Source organism: Oryza sativa, chromosome 2, assembly GCF_034140825.1.
Source record: "Oryza sativa Japonica Group chromosome 2, ASM3414082v1".
Classification (NCBI taxonomy): domain Eukaryota; kingdom Viridiplantae; phylum Streptophyta; class Magnoliopsida; order Poales; family Poaceae; genus Oryza; species Oryza sativa.
Genome location: NC_089036.1, coordinates 22038417 through 22060088, shown reverse-complemented (window position 1 = coordinate 22060088; position 21672 = coordinate 22038417). Strand labels below are relative to the sequence as shown.

Sequence of the window (21672 nt, the reverse complement as noted above, 5' to 3'; positions counted from 1 at the left end):
ACACAGTAAATATTTAATTATGAACTAATAGTAATAATTCCTTTTTCTCTAACACAACTTTTTAATTACATCCTTACCCTAAAAAAAGGCATTTTACATGCTTACGGGCCGGCTCACATTTTGTCTTTACAATGGTTGAGCCCCGTTTGTTTTAGGAGCAAAAATATGTGGTGCAAAGGTTCAAAAATAAACGTACGGATTCATCCATGCCACCTCGAGTAGAATATGTTTACTTTTAGATTTGAGTAAAGTGTACGAGCGGTCTCTAAACTTGTGCATATGTGTCACCTAGGTCCTTAAATTCACAAAATGCATTTTTTTGGGCTCCTTAACTTGTCTAGTGTCTAGGGTATCATATAGGTCCAAATAGGCTCCAACTCACTCCGTGTGCTGATGTGTCATACCATGGTGGTACCTATGTGTTAGTAGAACCCATATGTCAATCGTATATAGAAAAAAAAATAAGAACATTTTTTCTCCTCTCTTTTTTCATTTATTTTTTTCAAAATTAAAAACATCATTTTCTCTCCTCTCTCTCCTTTATTTTTAAATTTTATTTTTTATGCGAATGACATGTGGATCCCATTTACACGTAAGCATCACTGTCGCATGCCACGTCATCTCACAGAGCAGGTTGGAGCCCGTTTGGACCTACATGACACTCATGACAAGTTCGGGACTCAAAAATGTATTTTGAGTGTATAGGGATCTAGATGACACATTTGTACAAGTTTAAACACCGCGCATGCACTTCACTCTTTATATTTAATCTGGAGTAGAAGTTTTACTAAAAGTATATTCGAGATAACGTGGAGGAATCTCATACGTCCAATTTTTTATCCTACGATAATTTTCAGGTTTGCACTACATATATGATTTACACCCTATATTTTCGCGTTTTACGAAGAGACTCCACTGCAATTGATCTAGGAATCTTGGTGTTACTGTTTGCATGCAATGGAAGCAGTAGTAGTAAGCAGAGTGGCATACTGGCATGGATGAGGCCGTGCTCCTCTCTTCATGGACCTACGGGATAACGGGCTAACGGGCAACTGCCATGCATTGCTAGCCGGGCCCATCTCCGGCCTGAGCCGCTCGTACCACTAAGAAATAAGTTCACTTTGTGACCCTCAAAAGTGATCGAAATCTAATCCGTGACCCTGAATCGCAAAACCAGATATCTTCACCTCCCAACTCTTAAAACCGGTGCAATTTGACTCCCTCGGTGGTTTTGGTGGGCGGTTTTGCTGACGTGGCGCCTACGTGGCGGTATTGACCCTGTCTTTCTTACAAGTGGCGATGACGTGGAGCTTATGTGTATTAGAATTTAAAAAAATTATGGGGCCCACATGTCATTTACACAAAAAAATATTGTGAAGCCCACATGTCATTTAAAAAAATTGTGGGGCCCACTGACATGTGGGGCCCACATGTCATCCAATCTCTCTCTTTCTTCTTCCTCCTCCTCTTTCTTCTTTCTCTTTTTCTCTCTCTCCCCTTCGGTCAGCGCCGACGAGAGAGTAGCAGCTGCGGCGCCATCGCCCGCATGGAGCGGGGAGTAGCAGCGGGTGACGCCTCCTCCCCAGCGGCAGCGGTCGGCGCCTCCTCCAACCCCATCAGGCGTCGACTTCGACGGCGGGGATGGCTAGGTCAGGGTCCAAGACGGGGGCGTCTTCTTCAGCGACGGGAGTGGCCGGGTCGAGGTCTAAGACGGGCGTCGGCTTCTTCTTTAGCGGGCGACGGCGCCGAGCTCTCGCCCCTCCTCACCCTGGCCGAGGCCGACCTCCACGCCGCGCACAAGCACGCCCCCCGAGCTCCATCTCGCCGCCGCCTCTTTCTCTCGCCGAGCTCCCTCTCCGTTGCCGACGGCTCACAGGAGGGGAGGAGCCAACTGGAGGAGGAGCCGTCCCACTTCACTGCCGTCGCCGCCACTCCGGACCCGCCCGCCGCCATCGGACCTGCTCGCCGAAGGGGGAGAGAGAGATAAGGGAGAGAGAGAGGAACGAGGAAGAAGGGTTAGATTGACATGTGGGCCCCATAAATTTTCCTTTTGTGTGGATGACGAATGGGTCCCACGTGTGTATGTTTTCAATGCTAATGCCACCTATGCGCCACGTCAGCGGGAGATCAGGTCAACACTGCCACGTGGACGCCACGTCAGCAAAACCGCCCTTCAAAACCGCCGAGGAAGTCAAATTGCACCGGTTTTAAGAGTTGGGGGTCAAGATATCTGGTTTTGCGGTTCAGGGTCACGGATTAGATTTCGATCACTTTTGAGGGTCACAAAGTGAACTTATTCCTACCACTAACGGTCACACTGTACGCGGGCCAGGGCACTGAAGAACCCACAACGACATATCCCTGGCCCACGTAACCCATAGCCCACGAGGGCCCATGGATGAGCTCGGTTGAGTGAGAGAGTCCAGATGACACATGCGCGGTGGGCCCATCCTGGTCAGGTGAGGTCAGTGGTCAGAGTTGCCACTTGCCGTTGGGCACATGGCGGTGGCAGGCAGTACGCGTCGTTCTATTTCTACCCGCCACCGTGACCGAGTTGCCGCCCAACAAAATTTCCCGCCACCATCGTCCATAGGCCAGCCAGCCATCACCGCTGGTTTTCTTTCCTATTTCTTCCATCTTTCTTTCATGGGAATTTTAAGTATGATTTGGTTTAAGAGAAAGTTTAATAGTACAGGCGACGTAAGCTTCAAATCATCTATAGTCAATTTAATAGATAATTTGTACAATAGTTACATACTACACTATTAATACCTGGTCCCACTTGTTATACACACTACGTCTTAAAGTCCGTGCTACAGCTGGGCTACAAATCTGTAGCCCCGCTGTTTTTCTCTTTTCTCTTTTATCTCCTTAAAATATGTTTATAGCTGGCTTATAGCCTGCTATTGTACCTACTCTAAGGGGTGGTACCAAAACGTTTCATAATAAATTATAGCCACTCATTGAATCCAACAGACATGACGCAATGGTTCACACTGCTAAAAAAGTCAAGGATCTTACTTTTACCAATAGACCAGGGAACTTGATCATGATGTTATTATTGTATAATAACGACCGTATTATGATATCATCTCCATATAGGTCAACATGTAATAGTGGTTAACAGTAGCACACTCAAAGCTTTGAAATAAGCGAGTGGTCATATATTTTTGATGGTTTTCTAAATCCTTTCCAAGCACATATGACCTTCAATAAAAACATGGCGAAAAAACTCCTACTATATTTTTTTTAATAACTTCCTACTTTACTCATTCTTCTATATTCGTTTGAGGGTAAATTCCACGAGATTCTTTTTTAAATAAAATGAGCTGTTTTCTTATGAAAATCATTCAAAATTTCCCGCCACCGTCGTCCATAGGCCAGCCACAGCCACCCAGCCATCACCATTGGTTTTTTTTCCTGTCTCTTTCTTCTTTCTTTCAGGGGAATTTTAAGTATGATTTGGTTTAAGAGGTGGTAGTGTGGTACCAAAACATTTCATTATACTATCCCATAATATAAGACGTGCACATATTTTAAGATTCAACATTTAAAATATTTAGCCAACACCTAGTATAATATGAAATGAATTTTATTTGTTCAAACTTACATCATTAGATTGAGATTTAAATTTACTTTTATATGGCTATAATTTTGTTGCTACAAACCTTATAGCATATGAAAAATTATAAGCTAAAGATTAGTTTTTGAGATCGTAACAACTTTGGCCACGCCTTATATTATGGGATAGAGGGAGTAAATTATAGCCACTCGTCGAATCCAATCAACTGGTATGAAAACCATGGTTCACACCGCCAAAAAAGTCAAGGATCTTAGTTTTACCAATAGACGAGGGAACTTGATCATGATGTTATTATTGTCCGATAACGACAATATTATGATATCTGTCGACGTTTGATGTCGCAATTCCGGTATTTGCATAGTATGGGGATCGTTGGTACTAGGATATACACGAGGCTGAGGTAAAAGAGACGGAGACGAGGATTTTTATACAGGTTCAGGCCCCTGAATTGTTAGGTAATAACCCTACATCCTGTTGGCCGAAGCCGATATTGCTCTTATTCACCATAATCACACCAGTACAATATTTGGAGTAGCCTTGGGGTAGCCTATTTAACTGTTGTCGACATGGCGGTCTGAAGGTCTGACTCGTAGTCGACAACAGGGTAGTATTCCTCCTCGAGTTCGTGCCCGACGAAATCAAAGATAGCGCTAGATCCCTACGGCCGGCCTCTGTAGGTACCGGATATGGTCGATCCATGCGTATCTCTGATGTCGATATCCAGCGGCTTGTCTTGGCGTATGTTGGCTTGTATGTTGATCTTCTGTCTTGATCTATTGTTCCGTGTCTTCTGTGGTGGGTGTTGATTGTGGTGGTCGTGTGTCCCCTCTCCTCCTAGGGGGCCTTATATTTATACCCATAGGTGTCCCCTTGTCCAAGTAGGACTAGGGAAACTGATATGGATATAATCCGAGTAGTACTTGTCGTTTTCATGTAGAACTCTGGTTGTGTTTCATTATCCGGAACTCCTCCTATATCCGCAGGTTGTTTCCGTATAGGACAAGGTATGTGGTGGGTCCTGCCGAGATTTAGTCAACTACTATTAGATATGTGGTATCCATAACCCTGACAATATCGTCTTCATATAGGTCAACATGTAATAGTGATTAAGCTTTGAAATAAGCGAGTGGTCGTATAATTTTGATGGTTTTCTAAATCCATTCCAAGTACATATGACCTTCGATAAAAGCATGGCAAAAAAAACTCCACTTTACTTTTTTCTTTGAGAACTTCCTACTTTACTCACTCTTCTTCCACTCACATAATAAGCGAGCATACGTTTCTATATTCTCAGGATATATTCGGTTCGGAGATAAATTTCACGATATTTTTTTTAAAAAATGAACTGTTTTCTTATGAAAAGCAACCAAAATTTATGTCCTTGGAACGAGCACTAAAACTTCTTCTCTTTTTCTAAAACAAAAACCTGACAGTAGGGTTAGAAAACCGATCAATCGGTTTTCATGAAATCGCTTGATCTCGATTCGTGAAAACCGATCGACAATAGCTAGTTTTGTCACGGTATGGACAAAAAAAATGTCAGTTTTTATCGGTTTTCGATAAACCGATGATGAACAATTTTAGGCTGTGTTTAGTTCCCTTTAAACTTCCAAAAATTCCATCACATCAAATGTTTGGACACATGCATGGAGCATTAAATGTGGATGAAAAAACCAATTGCACAATTTACATGTAAATTACAAGACGAATTTTTTAAGCCTAATTACGTCATGATTTAATAATATGGTGCTACAGTAAACATTTGCTAATGATGGATTAATTAAGATTAATAAATTCGTCTCCTAGTTTACAAGTGGAATATGCAATTTGTTTTGTTATTAATTTATATTTAATACTTCGTATAAAAAATTTTTAGCTGTGGAACTAAACACTGCCTTACTTCGAAAATGAAAAAGGTAAACAAACCCTTCCCCGGCAGGCGGGGTGGTGGAATCCTCGTCCCTCGCCTACTTTTTGCCCCAAAATTGTCTAATGCGCGTAGCGGGCTGGATTTGCGCGTCCTTCCCCCCATGTGATCTCCTCCCTCCTCTCTCCCTCTTCTCTCCTCTCACACCTCCACCACCACCATTCTCCCTCTCCTCCTCCTCCCCCCCAAAAAAAGGGGCACCACCACCACCACCACCACCGCATCGCTCCACGCCAAAACGGGAGCGGATTCGGCGGTGGCGGTGGCAGTCGCAGGGAGGGGGGGGCATGTCGACGCGGTCCAAGTCGGTGCCGGTGCCCGCGGGGGGCGGCGCGGCGACGGTGCCGCTCGCCGTGCTGCTGCGGCGGGAGGTGGTCAGCGAGAAGACCGCGGCGGAGCGCCCCGAGCTGCAGGTCGGGCTCTTCAGCCAGGCCAAGAAGGGGGAGGACTACACCTTCCTCAAGCCCGACTGCGAGCGCCTCCCCGGCGTCCCCTCCTCCTCCTTCTCCGCCTTCGGCGTAAGCGCTCTCCTCCCTATCCATCGCCGTCTTCCGCGACGCCGCCCCCCCCCCCCCCCCCCCCGATCCGGCTGTAAGCCGATCGGTGGTGATGCGCGATCGGGTTGGGTGGGGGGCGAAATGCGGGTGGAAAGTTGGGTAGGAATTTTTTGGTCGGCTCTCGGTGTGCCGTGCCGGAATTTGCCTGATTCGGGGAGTCTATTACTGTTGATCCAAACTAGTACGATTTGTGATGATTTGACGTAGGATGATGATCGATTGATCAATGGACATGATCACGCCGTGTTAGTTACTACAGTATTGTATAAGAATTGCCTTGGGTTCATTTCTAACTGTCAGTAGTAATTGTGATTATGGGATGCATGAATTGAGCTTTAAGTACCTTAACCGCTGTCTGTTGCAGCTGTTTGATGGGCACAATGGGAATGGAGCCGCGATTTACACCAAGGAGAATCTCTTGAGCAACATCTTGACCGCAATCCCAGCTGATCTCAACAGGGAGGATTGGCTTGCCGCGCTTCCGAGAGCGATGGTTGCAGCATTTGTCAAAACTGATAAAGATTTCCAAACGAAAGGTGCGTGAGGATAACCAGCCTGGTGGGTTGAGGTGCAATTTTCGTGTGGCGCCACACAAAAAACCAATAAGGGAATCTTTTGTTTGCTAACTATAAGCGAAAATGATAGTAATAATCTGGAGTTAAGTGACTCTTGCGGTTGTTCCTTTTTGGTAACATTTTTGAACAATTTAGTGTCTTGTCAATGCATCTTGTTACTAAAACCAACCAAAGTTTGATATGCTGCTAGAAAAGACGACCATACATTTTACCATGGAGTTACATGGATAGCCATCACTATTCATTTTTTAATTCTTATAACTACATATTTAATGTTATTATTTGCCAATTATCAGAGCTGAGCCTGATATGTCTATATGTTTTTATTTCTTGCAGCCCGCTCATCAGGGACAACGGTGACATTTGTCATAATAGATGGATTGTTTATTACCGTTGCATCTGTTGGTGATTCGCGTTGTGTACTAGAAGCTGAAGGTTCTATTTATCATTTATCTGCTGATCATCGATTTGATGCCAGTAAAGAGGAGTAAGTTTTTTTTTTTCATCCTGATATACGGCTCTTGATTTTCTCATGTCAATCATCTATCTTTTATTACTTAATAATTTTGATCTGCAGGGTTGACCGTGTAACAGAATCTGGGGGTGATGTTGGTAGACTTAATGTCGTTGGTGGTGCTGAGGTTTGAACTTTCCTATCCTTTTTTTGTCACTCAAGTGACCCTGCCCTGTTTTGTGGTTCAATATTGCCATTTTCTTTGCTTAAGTTCATCACATGGGATTCTTTTTTTTCTGGAAGGGTGTAATATTTGTGTTGTCCATACTCCAATCACAAAGACCCATCTAGTTTGATCTCTTTATTTGTTCACGAATACTTGTCACCCCAAGCTCTCCAAAGCATTCATTTCAGTTTTGCCCCTGCTAATTCCCCCACCACCTGCAGTTTTTTTTTTTTTTTGGGGGGGGGGGGGTTGGTGGGGGGCAATGTTTATCAATTTATTTATTGAGAGTAATTTAGTTGAATTGGATAAAAACAAATGATCTCCTAGTTAAGCATGCGTCATTAAAAGTGACAAGTGTTCGCAAACAGGAGTAGTATGCTCACCACTACAGTAAAATTCTGCAGGATAGTGTGCTGTGTATAGCTGTATTGACATTGACAGCCAATTTTTCTAGCATCATAGTTGCATATGCTAGCCTTGCATCAACAGTGTAGCAGGGGAGGATATGCCATGTTGGTCAAGAGAAAAAGGATGGGGATAGTGACTGATGCAGGTGGAAGCGTAGGAAGGAGGCGTACTGTTGTTCTTTGTTAGTTTACTGCTTAAATGTGTTCCTTTCCTTTTTCTGCTTGCTTCATTTTTTTTTATTTTTGCTTTCTTTTCTACCCCCAGATTGGCCCTCTTAGATGCTGGCCTGGTGGTTTGTGTCTATCAAGGTCAATTGGAGACCAGGATGTGGGTCAATTCATTGTTCCGGTTCCTTATGTCAAGCAAGTAAAGGTATGCCCTGAAGGCGATTTCCAATTATGTTTGTTATATTGTTAGCAGACTAGAGTACTAAAAGAAGTTTCACAGCTTTGATATTTATGTTCCTCAACCCCATTTCTTCTGTAAATCATAGAAGTAGTGAGTCTCTTGGCAAGCTTAATATCTGGCATGACACTCTTATAAATTCTTCCCTATTGTCAAAATTGTCTATTTCCATATATATACAATCTATGGTCTTTGCAACTAGGCTACTTAAAGCTTATATTTGCATTATGCTACCAATGTGAATCTGCATGCTCTCCTTATAGTTTACTTTAATCACATCAGTTTGTCAGTCCTAATCTTTAGCTGCATGCATTGTCATTTGTTTGTTTAAAAAGGTTGCCAGTTATTACCTTTTTTAAAAAAAGTTTATTGACAATTTAAGGCTTATATTTTGTCTCTCAGACATTGACAATTACATGAATTGACAAGGTTATTCATGTAATTCGTCACTTGATTACGAGAAACATTAATATGCTTTCTAATTTCTGTAGCTATCAACGGCTGGAGGCCGGCTTATTATTTCAAGTGATGGTGTTTGGGATGTCTTGACTGCAGAAGTTGCATTTAACTGTTCACGAACACTTCCTCCAGAGGCTGCTGCGGAACAAATTGTCAAAGTATAATTCTCCCTCCCCACGATCTTACCTCTTAAGTAGTACATGATACTCTTCTGACAATTGAAATCCTTTCAGGAAGCAGTGCAACAAAAGGGACTTAGGGATGACACTACTTGTATTGTTGTTGACATACTACCAGACAAAGCAAATCTTACCATGCCACATACAAAAAAGCAACCAGGAATGGGTGTTTTCAAAAACATGTTTCGCAAGAAAACACCATCTGATTCATCATCCCATACAGATAGAGAATATATGGACCCAGACATTGTGGAGGAAATATTTGAGGACGGATGCGCATTTCTTTCCAAACGGTTGGTTCACTAATTCTGTCTTGATAACCCACTATAATAAAATTATAAATATATTTACATTGAATATTACCAACAAATCAATAGCATTAAGTGTGCCCCTCATGTGAGGGAATCAGTTCAAGACACTAACATTATATAGAGAAGTTGAAATTGGGACATACATTTTTCGCTGTAACACAGTCAAATTCAACCGAAGGACCTTCTCAGGAGCATGTGACATAAACATAAGGCTGGAAATATCAAACACGTACCATCAAACATGAAGTAGTTTATAGATGTGTACATCATAAGGAAGGTTAAATGGAGTAAAAATTGACACAATTTGAGCCAGACTACAATATACACTCAAATAGTACAACAGTTGAAATTTTTGGAATTCGAAACTGGACTTTCTATTGCAATCCTGTCTGATCAAACATCCTGAATATGTTTGTTACATAGTTTTTTCTAATCACTACAGGTTGGATTCCGAATACCCAGTTCGAAATATGTTCAAGCTCTTCATATGTGCCATTTGCCAAGTGGAGTTAAAACCAAGTCAAGGGATATCCGTACATGAAGATTCATCACAACCTGGGAACTTGCGTCGCTGGGATGGTCCATTCCTTTGCCAAGGCTGTCAAGAAAAGAAAGAAGCCATGGAGGGGAAGCGTCGTTCACGAGGTCTAATTTGCAGCACTGTTTTATATACTTATTATGAGGCATCAAATTAACTTTCTTATATGTTCTTATTACAGATTCTTCGTCTAGAAACAGTGGGTCAAGTGAATAGTCATTTATTGTTAGATTTATCAGGAAGCTACTGACCTTGCAGCACACCCAGTCCCCCACAAGAGCCGAAGATTTTGCACCACTTGCCATTGTATTTGGTGGCACCTCCTCTTCAATAATATGGACTTTCTCGGAGTTCTGATATAGAACGACAATTGAATTAGCAGGGAGGAGGTGGCTTCTGTTGAATAGCTTTTATGGAAGTGAGAAGCTCGTTGTCTTTGACACTGCTAGCTTCATACCCAGCAGCTTTACTCTCATTCTTTTGACCATGATGGCATCTACATGTTGAAAGATGATCCATGAAGACTGGTATGACATGTCTATTCTGAGGTCAACTAAATTGTGAATTACTGACCGTATAGAGCACTGATGAATAGCAACGGCATTGTGATTCTTAATTAGGACTAGATGACTACATCAATATTTTTTTTTAAGGCCGACCTTGATTCGTGATCGAAAAATATTCATTCCTGTTGAAGTCCAGCCTTTCCTTAACTCCAATGTAATTAGCATCGGAACAGATTCCTTCAAACTGCTGTGATTAATCAGCAAGACACATCTCATTGACCTGTATACAATGTACAGAATCTTGCTAACTAGACAGATATGTTTCTCCAACCTGACCTGTAGCTACTGTTGATTATATTCATTTGATTTGGTGTCCATGCCTGCATACAAGTCTGATCCGCCTGGGAAATGTAAGTGTGGTTTATGGTTCTATGCATGACAACATGAAGATCAGTCAAGGCATACTATTTGCAGACACCAGAGATAAGTACTAGATTTGCGGGATAGCCCATGCATGATGTTTGCTAGTGTTGGAACTTGGAATGCTCTATCTCTTGTAACAGTGGTTTAAACCACTATAAGAGCAAGTATAATAGTAGGTTGTAAACGAACTAAATGTTGAGATGGAGGAGAGGAGAGAGGAGAAGCGGGCTATAAACTTACCGCCGGCTTTGACACAAGAACCAAAAAACTCTGTGAGAGAGACAAATAGGTCCTATATTAATTATAAAGAGCTAACTATTATATCGGTGGACTAAGAAAAGGCTGCAAAGAACCTTATAGCCACCAAGTCGACTATATTATTAGCCTTGCTCTAAGAGCAGGTACAATGGTAGACTATAAGCCTATAAACACATTTCAAGGAGATAAGAGAGGAGAAAGAAGAGCAACGGGTTACAGATTTGTAGCCAGCTGCAGCACAGACTTTAAGATGCATGTGTGTATGACAGGTGGGACCAAATAGTAATTGTGTAGTATATGTTTATATGTAACTATTGTATGAATTGGCTATTAAATTGACTATAGGTGATTTGTGTAGATGATGTTTAACAGTATAGCCAAATGTTAGCTCCAAAACATCTATAGCTAATCTAATAGCTTATTCATATAATGGTTACATATAAAAATATACTACACCATTAATACTCGGTCTCACCTCTCATACACACACAACGTCTTGTAGTTCGTGTTGCAGCTGGCTATAAATTCGTAACCCGCTTTTTTCTCTCTCTCTTCCATTTTCTTCTTGATATATGGTTATAGCTGGCTTATAGCCTGCTATTGTACTTGTTCTAAGTATATAATCTAGCCTTTTTACGTCATATCTAAATAGAATACAGACAATTCACGCAATAGCTATTTCAAATATTTGGTCAACACGTGCAATGGCATAGATAGGAGTAGTATTAAGCTATCTATTAAACGGTTTGGTAATATTGATAGACGGTAACTCTCCTCCACCTCATAATAAATCTTATCTATATATTGATATCACATCATTGTTGGGGGGCATTTAACCTTTTGCCACTTTTAACCCTTAACCAATCCTTGGCTGCACTGTAGCATGCACTCAATAAATGTATTCCCTCCTGTTGCAAATATTCAAACACTTCCGACAAGATTTGGACAAACTTGTAAATTTTAACCATCAATTCTATATTAGAATAGGTTAATAAAATATAATAAAGTTCATGATATTATGGTAATACTTTCGATATACCAAACCCTTTTCTTAAAGCATTTGAGACATCATTGATGGTATGAATTTCAAAAGTTTTACTTAATCTAATCCTAAGCATCAGTATTTATCGAAGGGAGTAGCATGGTTAAGTTGTAATAGACAAATGTTGAGAACAATTTATTTTTTTCCCTAAAATTAGAAAGAAGAGAAAAAAAAATCCATCGGCCACGGGCTCGGCCTAGCAAACAGGTGATTTTTGTGTATTCCTCTATAGTTTAACTTGAGAGGAAACCTTGTATCACGAAGTCCGGTTGAGATTGCACTAACACTTATGAGCCAAGTCTGCTACAAACAAACAAGCACACCTATAACTCAATCCCATTCCTTAGCTGTGAAAACAATTCTTTCTCGCAGTTTTGTTTCTTAGTCACAGTAGTAAAAAAATATACAAATATTTTTATCTAAAGAAAAAAAATCAAAATAAATATCCATAATATGATAATTCATGGCCACAATGCAGCCATGATCACTGCCTCCCTCCCCCTCCTCCGACCGCCGCTCTCTCCTGTTGTCAATTACAATTGGCAATGTAGAGCACAAGGGTGGGGTTGATGTGAAGGAGCACGGCGACGGAGGCAGAGTCATCATAGAGGAGGCAGATGTGGAAGTGCCCACGAGTGAGGCCGATGCCATCCCTTGCCTAGTCGCTGCTGCTGTTTATAAATTTCAACTCCGCCTTTCGCCGGTAGCCACATCAGAAATATTGTGTTTGTTGTAGTGGGCCAATATTGTGGTTATTGTTAAGCTGATCCGACACTAAAAAGGAGAAAGTATAGGTGTTGGAGGAGGAACAAACAGCTCAAAGGACAAAATAGTCTAGAATAGCGTTTCGACTAATACACCTTGATCGAGAGTGACATTTTATCAAGCCCTCAAGTTAGCGGCGGAGCCAAGGCCCGGCCAGCACGGGCAGGCGCCCGCTCCGCCGCATGCATGCATCCATACATTAAAACTAACTATGGTGCTTAGCCATTAGCCTATCTACATACATGCACCATTAGATTAGCACTAATTATCATACTTAGTCATTAGCTAATAGTCCAATTTACTTCTATCCATGATAAAATGCTATATGTATCTGTGTTTACTTATTAATTTGTTTTCTATCGTTAGGTTTGCTCAGGCTAAAAAAAATTTCTAGATCCGCCACTGCCTCAAGTGATGGCATTTTAATTGAACCAAAATTTTTCGATGGCTACAAATTTCTCCAATTCCCAGCTGCGGAAACAATTCTTTCACCCAGCTCTGTTCCTCGGTCACCCACAGTAGCAGCGCAGTACACAAAAAACACCAAGAGGAAAGTTTTGTCAAAAGAAAAAAAAAATCAAAAGCAATATCCTTAGCACGACAATTCACGGCCACAATGCAGCCATGATCACCGCCTCCCTCCTCCCCCTCCCCGCGACTTCCTCCTCCTCCGGCCGCCGCTCCCTCCCGCCGCCGACCACCACCTTCCCGAGACCTCCTCCTCCCCTCCGCCGCCACCGCCACCTCTCCTCCTCCTCCTCCTCCGCGTCGTCCACGGAGAGCGACGGCGGCGGCGGGAGCACGAACGGGTCGCTGCCGGGGCTCCCCCCCGTGGTCGTCGAGGAGGAGGAGGAGGAGTTCTGCCCGGTGGAGTGCGTGACGGAGTTCAAGACGGAGGAGGAGCTGGCCCGCGTCCTGGAGCGCGCCAAGGCGACGGGGGCGCTGGTGGTGGTGGACTTCTTCCGCCCGTCCTGCGGCAGCTGCAAGTACATCGAGCAAGGCTTCATGAAGCTCTGCAAGGGCTCCGGCGACCACGGCTCCTCCGTCGTCTTCCTCAAGCACAACGTACGTTAGTTAATTAAGCCATTCCTGATTAACCCCTCACCCCCGCGCCGCCATTGCTGTGGCAAGCTTGTCGATCGGCTAATTCGTTGGACAAAAAGCCAGAAAATTCTGAATCTGAATCTGAATCTGAATACCGGACGATGCGAATGCATGCAGGTCATCGACGAGTACGACGAGCAGTCAGAGGTGGCAGACCGGCTTCGCATCAAGGTAACCGATCAAATAATCATATCTGACTGGAACAATCGATCGATCGATCGAGTGAGTTCTTGCTGTGGTGGATCGATCTGATCATTGCGCAAATGGTTTGTGAGTTGATCCGTTGAGCATGTACGCAGGTGGTGCCGCTGTTCCATTTCTACAAGAACGGGGTGCTGCTGGAGGCGTTCGCGACGCGGGACAAGGAGAGGATCATCGCCGCCATCCAGAAGTACACCGCTCCATCGTCGCCGCCTGCTGAGTAAGCTAGCTACCATCAAATGTTGTTCCATCAAATGGTAGAATCAGTGTCAACGATCCCTGCTTAATTAGTAAATTCTTGTCTGGCTTCATACATGTACATAAATAAGCCGTAACGCTTACTAGCAACCAAAAAAAAACTCTATAAGTATTTTTATATATACATATTTGTTCTTAGCAACGTAGGTTTTGTTTGGCACAGCTCCAGGTCTTACATCTACGACAAATTTAACGCTTGTATATAATATATTGGGTAAATAGCTAATACAGTCTCTGAAGTTTCGCTTCGAGCTCAGTTTAGTCCTCGAGGTTTCAAATCGTCCAAACAAGTCATCCAAATTAATCATTTGGGTTAATATGGTCCTTGGACTCACAAAAAGTGCCACGTGAGTATGCTAAGGCTGTGTTCGGCACTCCTTGCTCCCAACCAATCTCCCTCGTTTTCCGCACGCATGCTTTTCAAACTACTAAACGATGCATTTTTTTGTAAAAAGTTTCTATACGAAAGTTGTTTAAAAAATCAAATTAATTCATTTTTGAAAAAAAACTAATACTTAATTAATCACGCGCTAATGGATTGCTCTGTTTTCCGTGCGGAGGAGATGGGTTCCCAACCCTACGTTACGAATATAGCCTAAGTCATCATCGCATGCAGTGGTATGAATGAAATGATCATTCTACCCTTATATACTATATAGAAAAGAAATAAAAAAAGAAGATGAATGGTTCACACGTGTATGATCGTTTTAGAATTGTCACTTACGATTGCTGTAGCCAAGCACTGATCGTATAAATTCCTTTGTTGGCCATCCATCCGCAACAATGCTGGGCTTGGGCTGGCCTGTTATTTTTTCTGTTTGTCTTTTTTTTCTTTTCTATATGGTATATATGGGGTAGAATATGATCATTTCATTCATACCGCTGCATGCGAGGATGACTTGGTATACTCAGGTGGCATTTTTTTGGTCCAAGGACTATATTAACCCAAATGGTTAATTTGGAGGACTTGTTTGGACGACTTGAAACATCGAGGACTAAACTGAGCCCGAAGCGAAACTTCAGGGCTGTATTGGCTATTCACATAATATAAAATTGGAAAAATTGGTTATATAGCATCAAAAGTTCACGTTTTTGGTTTTATAGCACCGAAAGATACCGGTTCACTTTAATAACACCCAAAGTTCACCATGTTCCCATTTTTAGCACTTCCGTCAATTCTCGATCTTTTTCGTCCGTCTTGATCTAGCCACACACACGATATGACGTTTCTACCCCTCACAAGTACAAGTAGAATGCATGTCAATGAGGGGTAGAAACGTCATATCGTGTGCGTAGTTGGGTCAATAACGATCAAGACGGACGGAAAAATTGACGGAAGTGCTAAAAATGGGAACAATGTAAACTTTGGGTGCTATTAAAGTGAACCGGTATCTTTCGGAGCTATAAAACCAAAAACGTGAACTTTCGATGCTATATAACAAATTTTGCCTATAAAATTGTAGTGGTTAAAATTTTAAAATTTAATCTAAAATGAGAATAAAATGATTTATTCAAATGTTATCAATGTAATCGTATATCTAGATTAATGGATTCGTGAAGATAGAAACACACAGCTTTAAGAAATCATAAATAATAAAAGCTAATGCTGTAAATTTAAAATTCAAACTAGTAATATGAATTTGAATTTCGCCTGCGGCAGACAAGCTGGAGGGCAAAGTGGCAAACGATGGAGCTGATAATTCCGCCTGCACCGTAAAAGCTAACTTTCTAACAGTGTGTTTACATGATTTACCATATAATGAAAACCAGTCCATTATCTAAAAAAAATATAATGAAAACCAGTAAACATGAATTAATTTGGACTTTGCTTTGATGGCGCTATCCGTTTCACATTGCAGATCAGAGGAGCCATCACAGGAGGGATGATTCCACACAGGGTTGAGTTGCGTGTCATGATCTGAACTCAAAGTATTAGCGATCTCACTACAACGAAGAAATTGGCATTCTATATAGGCCAGTGTATCATTAAATTGTTCAGCACAAAGAGGATGCCGCTATAGTTATAGACTTATAGTTAACACTGCTGCATCTTTTGTGCTACAGCACAATTGTACCATTCCTACGGGGTGTACATTTCCCCCTTAATAATAATAATAAAGAAAAGAAAAACTTAGCTGATTCCACAGTTCAGAGTAACTCCAGACATTTGGAAAAATGAATTTTACGGCGCATGGTTCAAATTACGTCTATAACACGGGAAGGCGTAAATGTGGGTTTACGTCAACCCTGCTCCCGGAATTCGCTGGTGCAGTGTGGGCCCATGAACTAATGTGGGCCTAAATAGGCCCAAATACTCATGACTAGAAACTGAGCTAAGCCCACAGGGGAAGAGGGGGAGACGCGGCGAGATGCGGGGAGTCGGGGGCCCGCTGCTCACCATCGGCGACCTCCTCAGCGACCTCGCCGTCGACGGCGGCGCCGACCTCGCCGGCGGGGAGGTGTCCGTCCCGTCGTCGCCGTCGTCGGCGGGGCAGCAGGCGGAGGAGGCCGACCCATCCGAGCTGAACCGGCTATTCGGGGTTAGGGCTCCCTTCCTCTTCTTTCCTCTCCTCCCCGTTCCTAGATTTGGTCGGCACCAATCGATCGATCCATCCTACCATATGAGATTTAGTTCCCTAATCATGCGTCCGTCCTGCAATTGGTTCGATTTCCTGAGCTATCTGTTGGGTGCCGGTATTTTCTGGTTAAGTAGGTGAAGAATTAATGGGCCTGATACAGTTTATGAGATTGAGGAAATAGTCTACTCTACTTTCAGGCGAGCTTAAGTTGATGATGATAGATGCAAGGGTTAGATAGAGTGGTTCTTGGAAACTTGGATTCATATTTGTGCTTAATTTTGCTTGGCGACTTTGCCAATCTTGTGGAGCAGATCAGATGTTGGACGAACTGAATTTATTTATTTATTTTGCCAGGCCACGAACTGAATTTTTTTTGGTTCAGATGTGCTTCAAATTGACCGTGTTTGCTGTAAAATTCAAATTAAATCTATAGTACAGATGAATGATCTTCAGGTTATAAACGGCATTAGTTTGCAGATGTTCATCATCTGTTCATAACTAAAATTTGCACCTGTTCATCATCTTATCAGGAGCACTATGACAATTTGATGAAAGCGCTGCAAGAAAATGACCCTTCATGGCCTTCATTGATGCTGAAGGTGTGTATCTTGATCTCCTTTTGTATGCCGTTCACTGTAATTGCCTACTCCAGCCATTTAAGCTGACGATGTTGCTTCATCATTGTTTCTACCACCAGCTGTGCACGGCTCTGAAGACCGCAGATAAGCTGGTGAGCTGTGCGAGTATTGATGCTGAGCAGCTGCTGCAGAAGGTAGAGTTGCTGGAGCGCCTCTTAGTGAGGGGCGATCGTGCGGTCACGGCAATAGTTGAGGAACTCCAGCGCTCACGCCCCTCCGAGGATAGTCACTCATCGAAATCAAAACCAAGTGGCAAATAGTGCCGTGATCGTGTTAACTCTTGTATTTGATCACATAGATCAGGGCAACTATTGTCAGTGTTCATGAGACTGAAGGAGCTGTTTGTTGGCCCTTTCATGAATTTCAACAGTATCTGTGTAGCTGCTTATATTCTAGCATTTCCTGGAAAAATCTGTATTTCCTGCAATAGAGTGTGAAATTTGCTTATTGCTTGTTAATTCTCAAACTTGGTTCCTGCTAGTATGCATTCAGGTCTGGAGTCTGGACCCTGAATTTTGAGTTTTGGGTCCAAAATTACAAGGAAAATGAAATCTTGACTGAATTTGTATGATTCATGAAGTGAATTGGACTAAACCAGCTATTTCAGACAACATATTCCAGCTATGGATAGATGCGTATCTTTTGCAACAGAGATGATAGGATCAAACATGCATTTTTGTTCTGCCCGTTTGCTGATGCAGTGTGGGAGGCAATTAGACAAAAGTTTGACCCCAACTTGTGCAGGAGAAACATCACAAACATGAGACAGTAGATTTTTGACTTCCTGATGCGTGGATCCAACATTCAGAATACTGCTCTTGCTGCGACCTTTTGGCACATTTGGGAGGCAAGAAATGATGCCAGGAACAACAATGCTTCTATTCATACGTGGATTTTCTATTCATTTTGGTGTATGTGGAGATCATTGTACAGTACTGCTCCAAACCTGTGAATGTCTCTAGTGTGACGACTCTACTTCAGTTTTAGGATGGATTCCAGCACAGACTGGAACAATGTTCATAAACGCAGATGCTGCACTTTTCCACTCTTCACGTCCAATGGGAGTGGGTGTCCTGATCTGAGACAACAATGGCTCATGTGTTTTTGCTTTCAACGAGCTGATCCCAGGGATTGCGAGTTGCGACGTCTGACATAGATGAAGCAATGACGATCCGTCGTGCTCTGTCCTTGGCAAATGGAAGAAAGGCTTTCAGAAAATTATTTTGGCTCAGACTGCCTTCCGGACATTCAGGTCCTCATCGGTTGCTCATATTTTTAATAAGAAAAAAAGTTCATTAGAAAATAAAAATTAATTTATAAGTAAAACTTTTTTTATATATGTGTTCTTAACAAACTCCCGAGAGTAGCGGCTGGTCAGGCGAACCAATTGGTTTACCGCTGCTTATGTCAGTGCAAATTGGCGGGTTCTTGATTGCGCCGCGTTGATATGTGAATTTAGCAGCTTTGCCCGTGCTTGAATTGCAGAAACTCCATACATATTTACCGTGAAATTTCTGTAAAGATGGCATTGTCTAACCGGTGCCACTACATCAAATTTTACAAACTGGAAGGACCAATGCGTAAAAGAAAATGTATTTTCTTTTTGCGATTAAAAGAAAATGTATACACCCGCAGCAGGAGGGCTAAAAGCAGCAGCTTTGCAAGGACCACACTGAAAAAAAAGCTCTCAACTTTCTCCGTTCCTCTTCCCGGCGGCGGCGATGGATACCACCAGCTTCCCGGCGGTGTGGGCGGTGGTGGGGCCGGGCGTCGCCGGCGCCGTATTCGGGGTCGGCTGGTGGTTCTGGGTCGACGCCGTCGTCTGCAGCGCCGCCGCCGTCCCGTTCCTTCACTACCTCCCCGGTAACACCACCTTCTTCCTCTCTCGCCCTAATCCCCCAAAGATCGAAAGATTGAAGCCTTTAACCTAACCGATCGAGGGTGTTGGGGGTTTGGTTCTTTTCTTTTTTAGGGTTATTTGCTTCGTTCGCCGCGCTCATGTTCAACTGCGTGAAGAGGGAAGACGCCAACTACAATTACTACTCGCCCTACGACGACTCCGAGTGGAGGTGAGGGGATAATTTTAAGTTTTTTTTCTTTGTTTTTCGCTCCTTTTTTTAGGTGGGTTTTGTGTTTAGTTTGCGAGGGTTTCTGCAATCCTGCCTCTGGTTTTGCAGGAGTGTTGGAAACTTCAGTCATGATTTACTGATTCATGGGTATCAGTGCTATCGCTGCTTATGGTTAGATTATTTACTGGTCTGGGAGCTTGATTTGGGAAGATTAATAATGCTTAACCTTGCCAGTTGTGATTTAGTGCTACGCGCATGCATCCATTGGTGCAACTCAGAGCTGTTAGTTTTTGGTGCTTTCTGAAGAATGCGTGTTTACACTTGCGAAATGTGATTAGGAACACAGTAGTGCTCATTTTGTATTCTATGCGTGGAGAAGAGAGCCATATTTCTTTAATTTAGTTTTGGGATATAAAGGAATAGATGCTAGAATGGCAATGATACGAGACAATGGAAACGGTATATGGCTCTGTAAACTGTGATTTACTTTCTCAGAGAAATATATGAAGCATGATTTTTCGTTGTCAATGAGTGAACGAGATTACCATGGAATAAGAGTGAATCATTCATTCATCTTCGATCTGTTACTCTTCTGAGGGATACATCTACATTATACTGACAACAGTTGTGCCACACAAACTAAGAACAGAATGGCACATCATATTAGTCGTTAGTTCATTATTACTACCCGCAACTTATCGAATGTTCGATTTGGTTTTCTGCATGCTGGTGTTTTAAAAGATGATTCTGTTATTCAAACCTCTGACAAGCCAAGACGGCCATGCATAAACCAGTATGTCGAGTCATGATGATATCTAAAAACCTGTCTGATCTGTTGTGTACTTGTGTCTGTCTACTATTACTCCCTTGTAAAGTGGTAACTTTTCCATATTAATACAATTCCATCTGTCTGTCATTCATTATCCACTGTATGACAATGATTACATTTAAATTGCAGGTTGAAACTCTGGCTTTTTGTTTCATACGTGGTGTCTTTTGTTTCCTTGGCTGGGGCTGTTGGTTTTTTGGTCCAAGACGCACTTACAGATACAGGTCCATCTGCATGGACTGGTGTTGCTGGCGTCCTACAGTCTGTGTTTGTGCTTATAAGGTATTAGCTCTACCTTTCTTTGTGTTACATTTTCCCTCACACCCTTATTTTTCTGGTTTTTATGGTGTTGGTGATATTTATGCCTTGCAGTGGGTTGATGTACTGGACTTGTCATTCTGAAGATTGATTTAACAAGTATGCCAAGATAGACGAGGAATGTAAAGGCGATTCGGAAATAACCTTGTTACGGGATATGTGAAATTTTGTGTCGCACTATACAGTTCTGCTCATAGTTTAGTAACTCTGTAAATATAATTGCATAACAAGCAGCTCAAGTTAGTTTCACTGTGTTACTTTGGAGTAAACAGACCTTTATGAATATAAATAGCATATATGGATCTATATCTTTTTGCGCTAACCAATTTTACATGAAGTTTACTTGTTGCACATATGGTTTTCTATACTCCTTTAAAAAGATTCTAATGGTGGTGGCAGATTACATCACCTATTCCCATTGTGGTTTTATACATTATCCCTTGAACTTCTTAATATTACATAACAACTAGATCTACATAGATAGCCACATAAAATTAAATTGAGGTGAGTATTCCTTGTAGCAAAAAGGTGGGTAACGTAATCATGAAAAAATGTTTTATTTATTTAATGCAGTATTATGATATTCTTTTCCTTTTATCCGTAGCAAAGCAAGGGCATTTAGCTAGTTTATTATTAAATGTTAACCATTTCAGATGTCTTTTTTTATCGCGGATAACCGTTTCAGATGTCATCCCTAAGTGAATACGAAATATCTGATACTTAAACGATAAGAATGCGAAATATGATTCAATCAGAAAGAAATAGTTATGTGGAATCAATAATTCATATTTCTGGGGACATGTATTCACTTCGAAGATTGGGTGAGGTATGACAAGTAAGCTCTTGTATCACATCATCTGCTTATGTCCAACCTAAATGCTAGACTGGTCAGTATACTGCATCTGTAAGCTATCCATAATCCTCTTTATTTTTAGAAAAACCAAGTCCAGGTAGTTGCATGCAGAAAATACTTCCTTGAGTCCTAGATACGTTTCCTACCTAAATTAAGTCTACTAGCAACTGATAATAACTTTACAACCTGCTTTACACAATTGCATTC

The 21672-nt window shown here is 42.1% G+C and overlaps 4 protein-coding genes across 4 annotated transcripts; all 4 read left to right on the top strand.

Moving 5' to 3' along the window:
• The first annotated feature begins 5591 nt into the window (after nt 1–5591).
• LOC4329716 (probable protein phosphatase 2C 15) lies at nt 5592–10589 on the top strand. The gene is made up of 9 exons (NM_001416682.1): nt 5592–6028; nt 6432–6603; nt 6979–7129; nt 7220–7283; nt 7995–8102; nt 8627–8752; nt 8828–9066; nt 9527–9729; nt 9804–10589. The coding sequence occupies exons 1-9, from the start codon at nt 5798–5800 to the stop codon at nt 9836–9838; spliced, it is 1329 nt and encodes a 442-aa protein (NP_001403611.1). The 5' UTR covers nt 5592–5797; the 3' UTR covers nt 9839–10589.
• Nucleotides 10590–13208: 2619 nt separating this feature from the next.
• Nucleotides 13209–16329, top strand: LOC4329715 (thioredoxin-like 4, chloroplastic). The gene is made up of 4 exons (NM_001416680.1): nt 13209–13681; nt 13838–13891; nt 14020–14141; nt 16039–16329. The coding sequence occupies exons 1-4, from the start codon at nt 13241–13243 to the stop codon at nt 16064–16066; spliced, it is 645 nt and encodes a 214-aa protein (NP_001403609.1). The 5' UTR covers nt 13209–13240; the 3' UTR covers nt 16067–16329.
• Nucleotides 16330–16523: 194 nt separating this feature from the next.
• On the top strand, nt 16524–17952 carry LOC4329714 (uncharacterized). The gene is made up of 3 exons (NM_001416681.1): nt 16524–16719; nt 17289–17357; nt 17456–17952. Exons 1-3 carry the CDS (start codon nt 16549–16551, stop codon nt 17654–17656), a joined length of 441 nt encoding a protein of 146 aa, NP_001403610.1. The 5' UTR covers nt 16524–16548; the 3' UTR covers nt 17657–17952.
• Nucleotides 17953–19070: 1118 nt separating this feature from the next.
• Nucleotides 19071–20918, top strand: LOC4329713 (uncharacterized). The gene is made up of 4 exons (XM_015769756.3): nt 19071–19259; nt 19369–19465; nt 20424–20576; nt 20667–20918. The coding sequence occupies exons 1-4, from the start codon at nt 19118–19120 to the stop codon at nt 20701–20703; spliced, it is 429 nt and encodes a 142-aa protein (XP_015625242.1). The 5' UTR covers nt 19071–19117; the 3' UTR covers nt 20704–20918.
• Nucleotides 20919–21672: the final 754 nt, after the last annotated feature.

Coding starts and splice junctions, on each gene's coding strand:
- LOC4329713 (XM_015769756.3), top strand. CDS start 19,118: ATGGATACCACCAGCTTCCCGGCGGTGTGGGCGGTGGTGGGGCCGGGC. Junction 19,466..20,423: donor TACGACGACTCCGAGTGGAG/GTGAGGGGATAA, acceptor TTTAAATTGCAG/GTTGAAACTCTGGCTTTTTG. Junction 20,577..20,666: donor TCTGTGTTTGTGCTTATAAG/GTATTAGCTCTA, acceptor TATGCCTTGCAG/TGGGTTGATGTACTGGACTT.
- LOC4329716 (NM_001416682.1), top strand. CDS start 5,798: ATGTCGACGCGGTCCAAGTCGGTGCCGGTGCCCGCGGGGGGCGGCGCG. Junction 6,029..6,431: donor CCTCCTTCTCCGCCTTCGGC/GTAAGCGCTCTC, acceptor TGTCTGTTGCAG/CTGTTTGATGGGCACAATGG. Junction 8,103..8,626: donor CTTATGTCAAGCAAGTAAAG/GTATGCCCTGAA, acceptor TAATTTCTGTAG/CTATCAACGGCTGGAGGCCG.
- LOC4329714 (NM_001416681.1), top strand. CDS start 16,549: ATGCGGGGAGTCGGGGGCCCGCTGCTCACCATCGGCGACCTCCTCAGC. Junction 16,720..17,288: donor AGCTGAACCGGCTATTCGGG/GTTAGGGCTCCC, acceptor TCATCTTATCAG/GAGCACTATGACAATTTGAT. Junction 17,358..17,455: donor GGCCTTCATTGATGCTGAAG/GTGTGTATCTTG, acceptor TTCTACCACCAG/CTGTGCACGGCTCTGAAGAC.
- LOC4329715 (NM_001416680.1), top strand. CDS start 13,241: ATGATCACCGCCTCCCTCCTCCCCCTCCCCGCGACTTCCTCCTCCTCC. Junction 13,682..13,837: donor TCGTCTTCCTCAAGCACAAC/GTACGTTAGTTA, acceptor GAATGCATGCAG/GTCATCGACGAGTACGACGA. Junction 14,142..16,038: donor CCATCGTCGCCGCCTGCTGA/GTAAGCTAGCTA, acceptor TTCACATTGCAG/ATCAGAGGAGCCATCACAGG.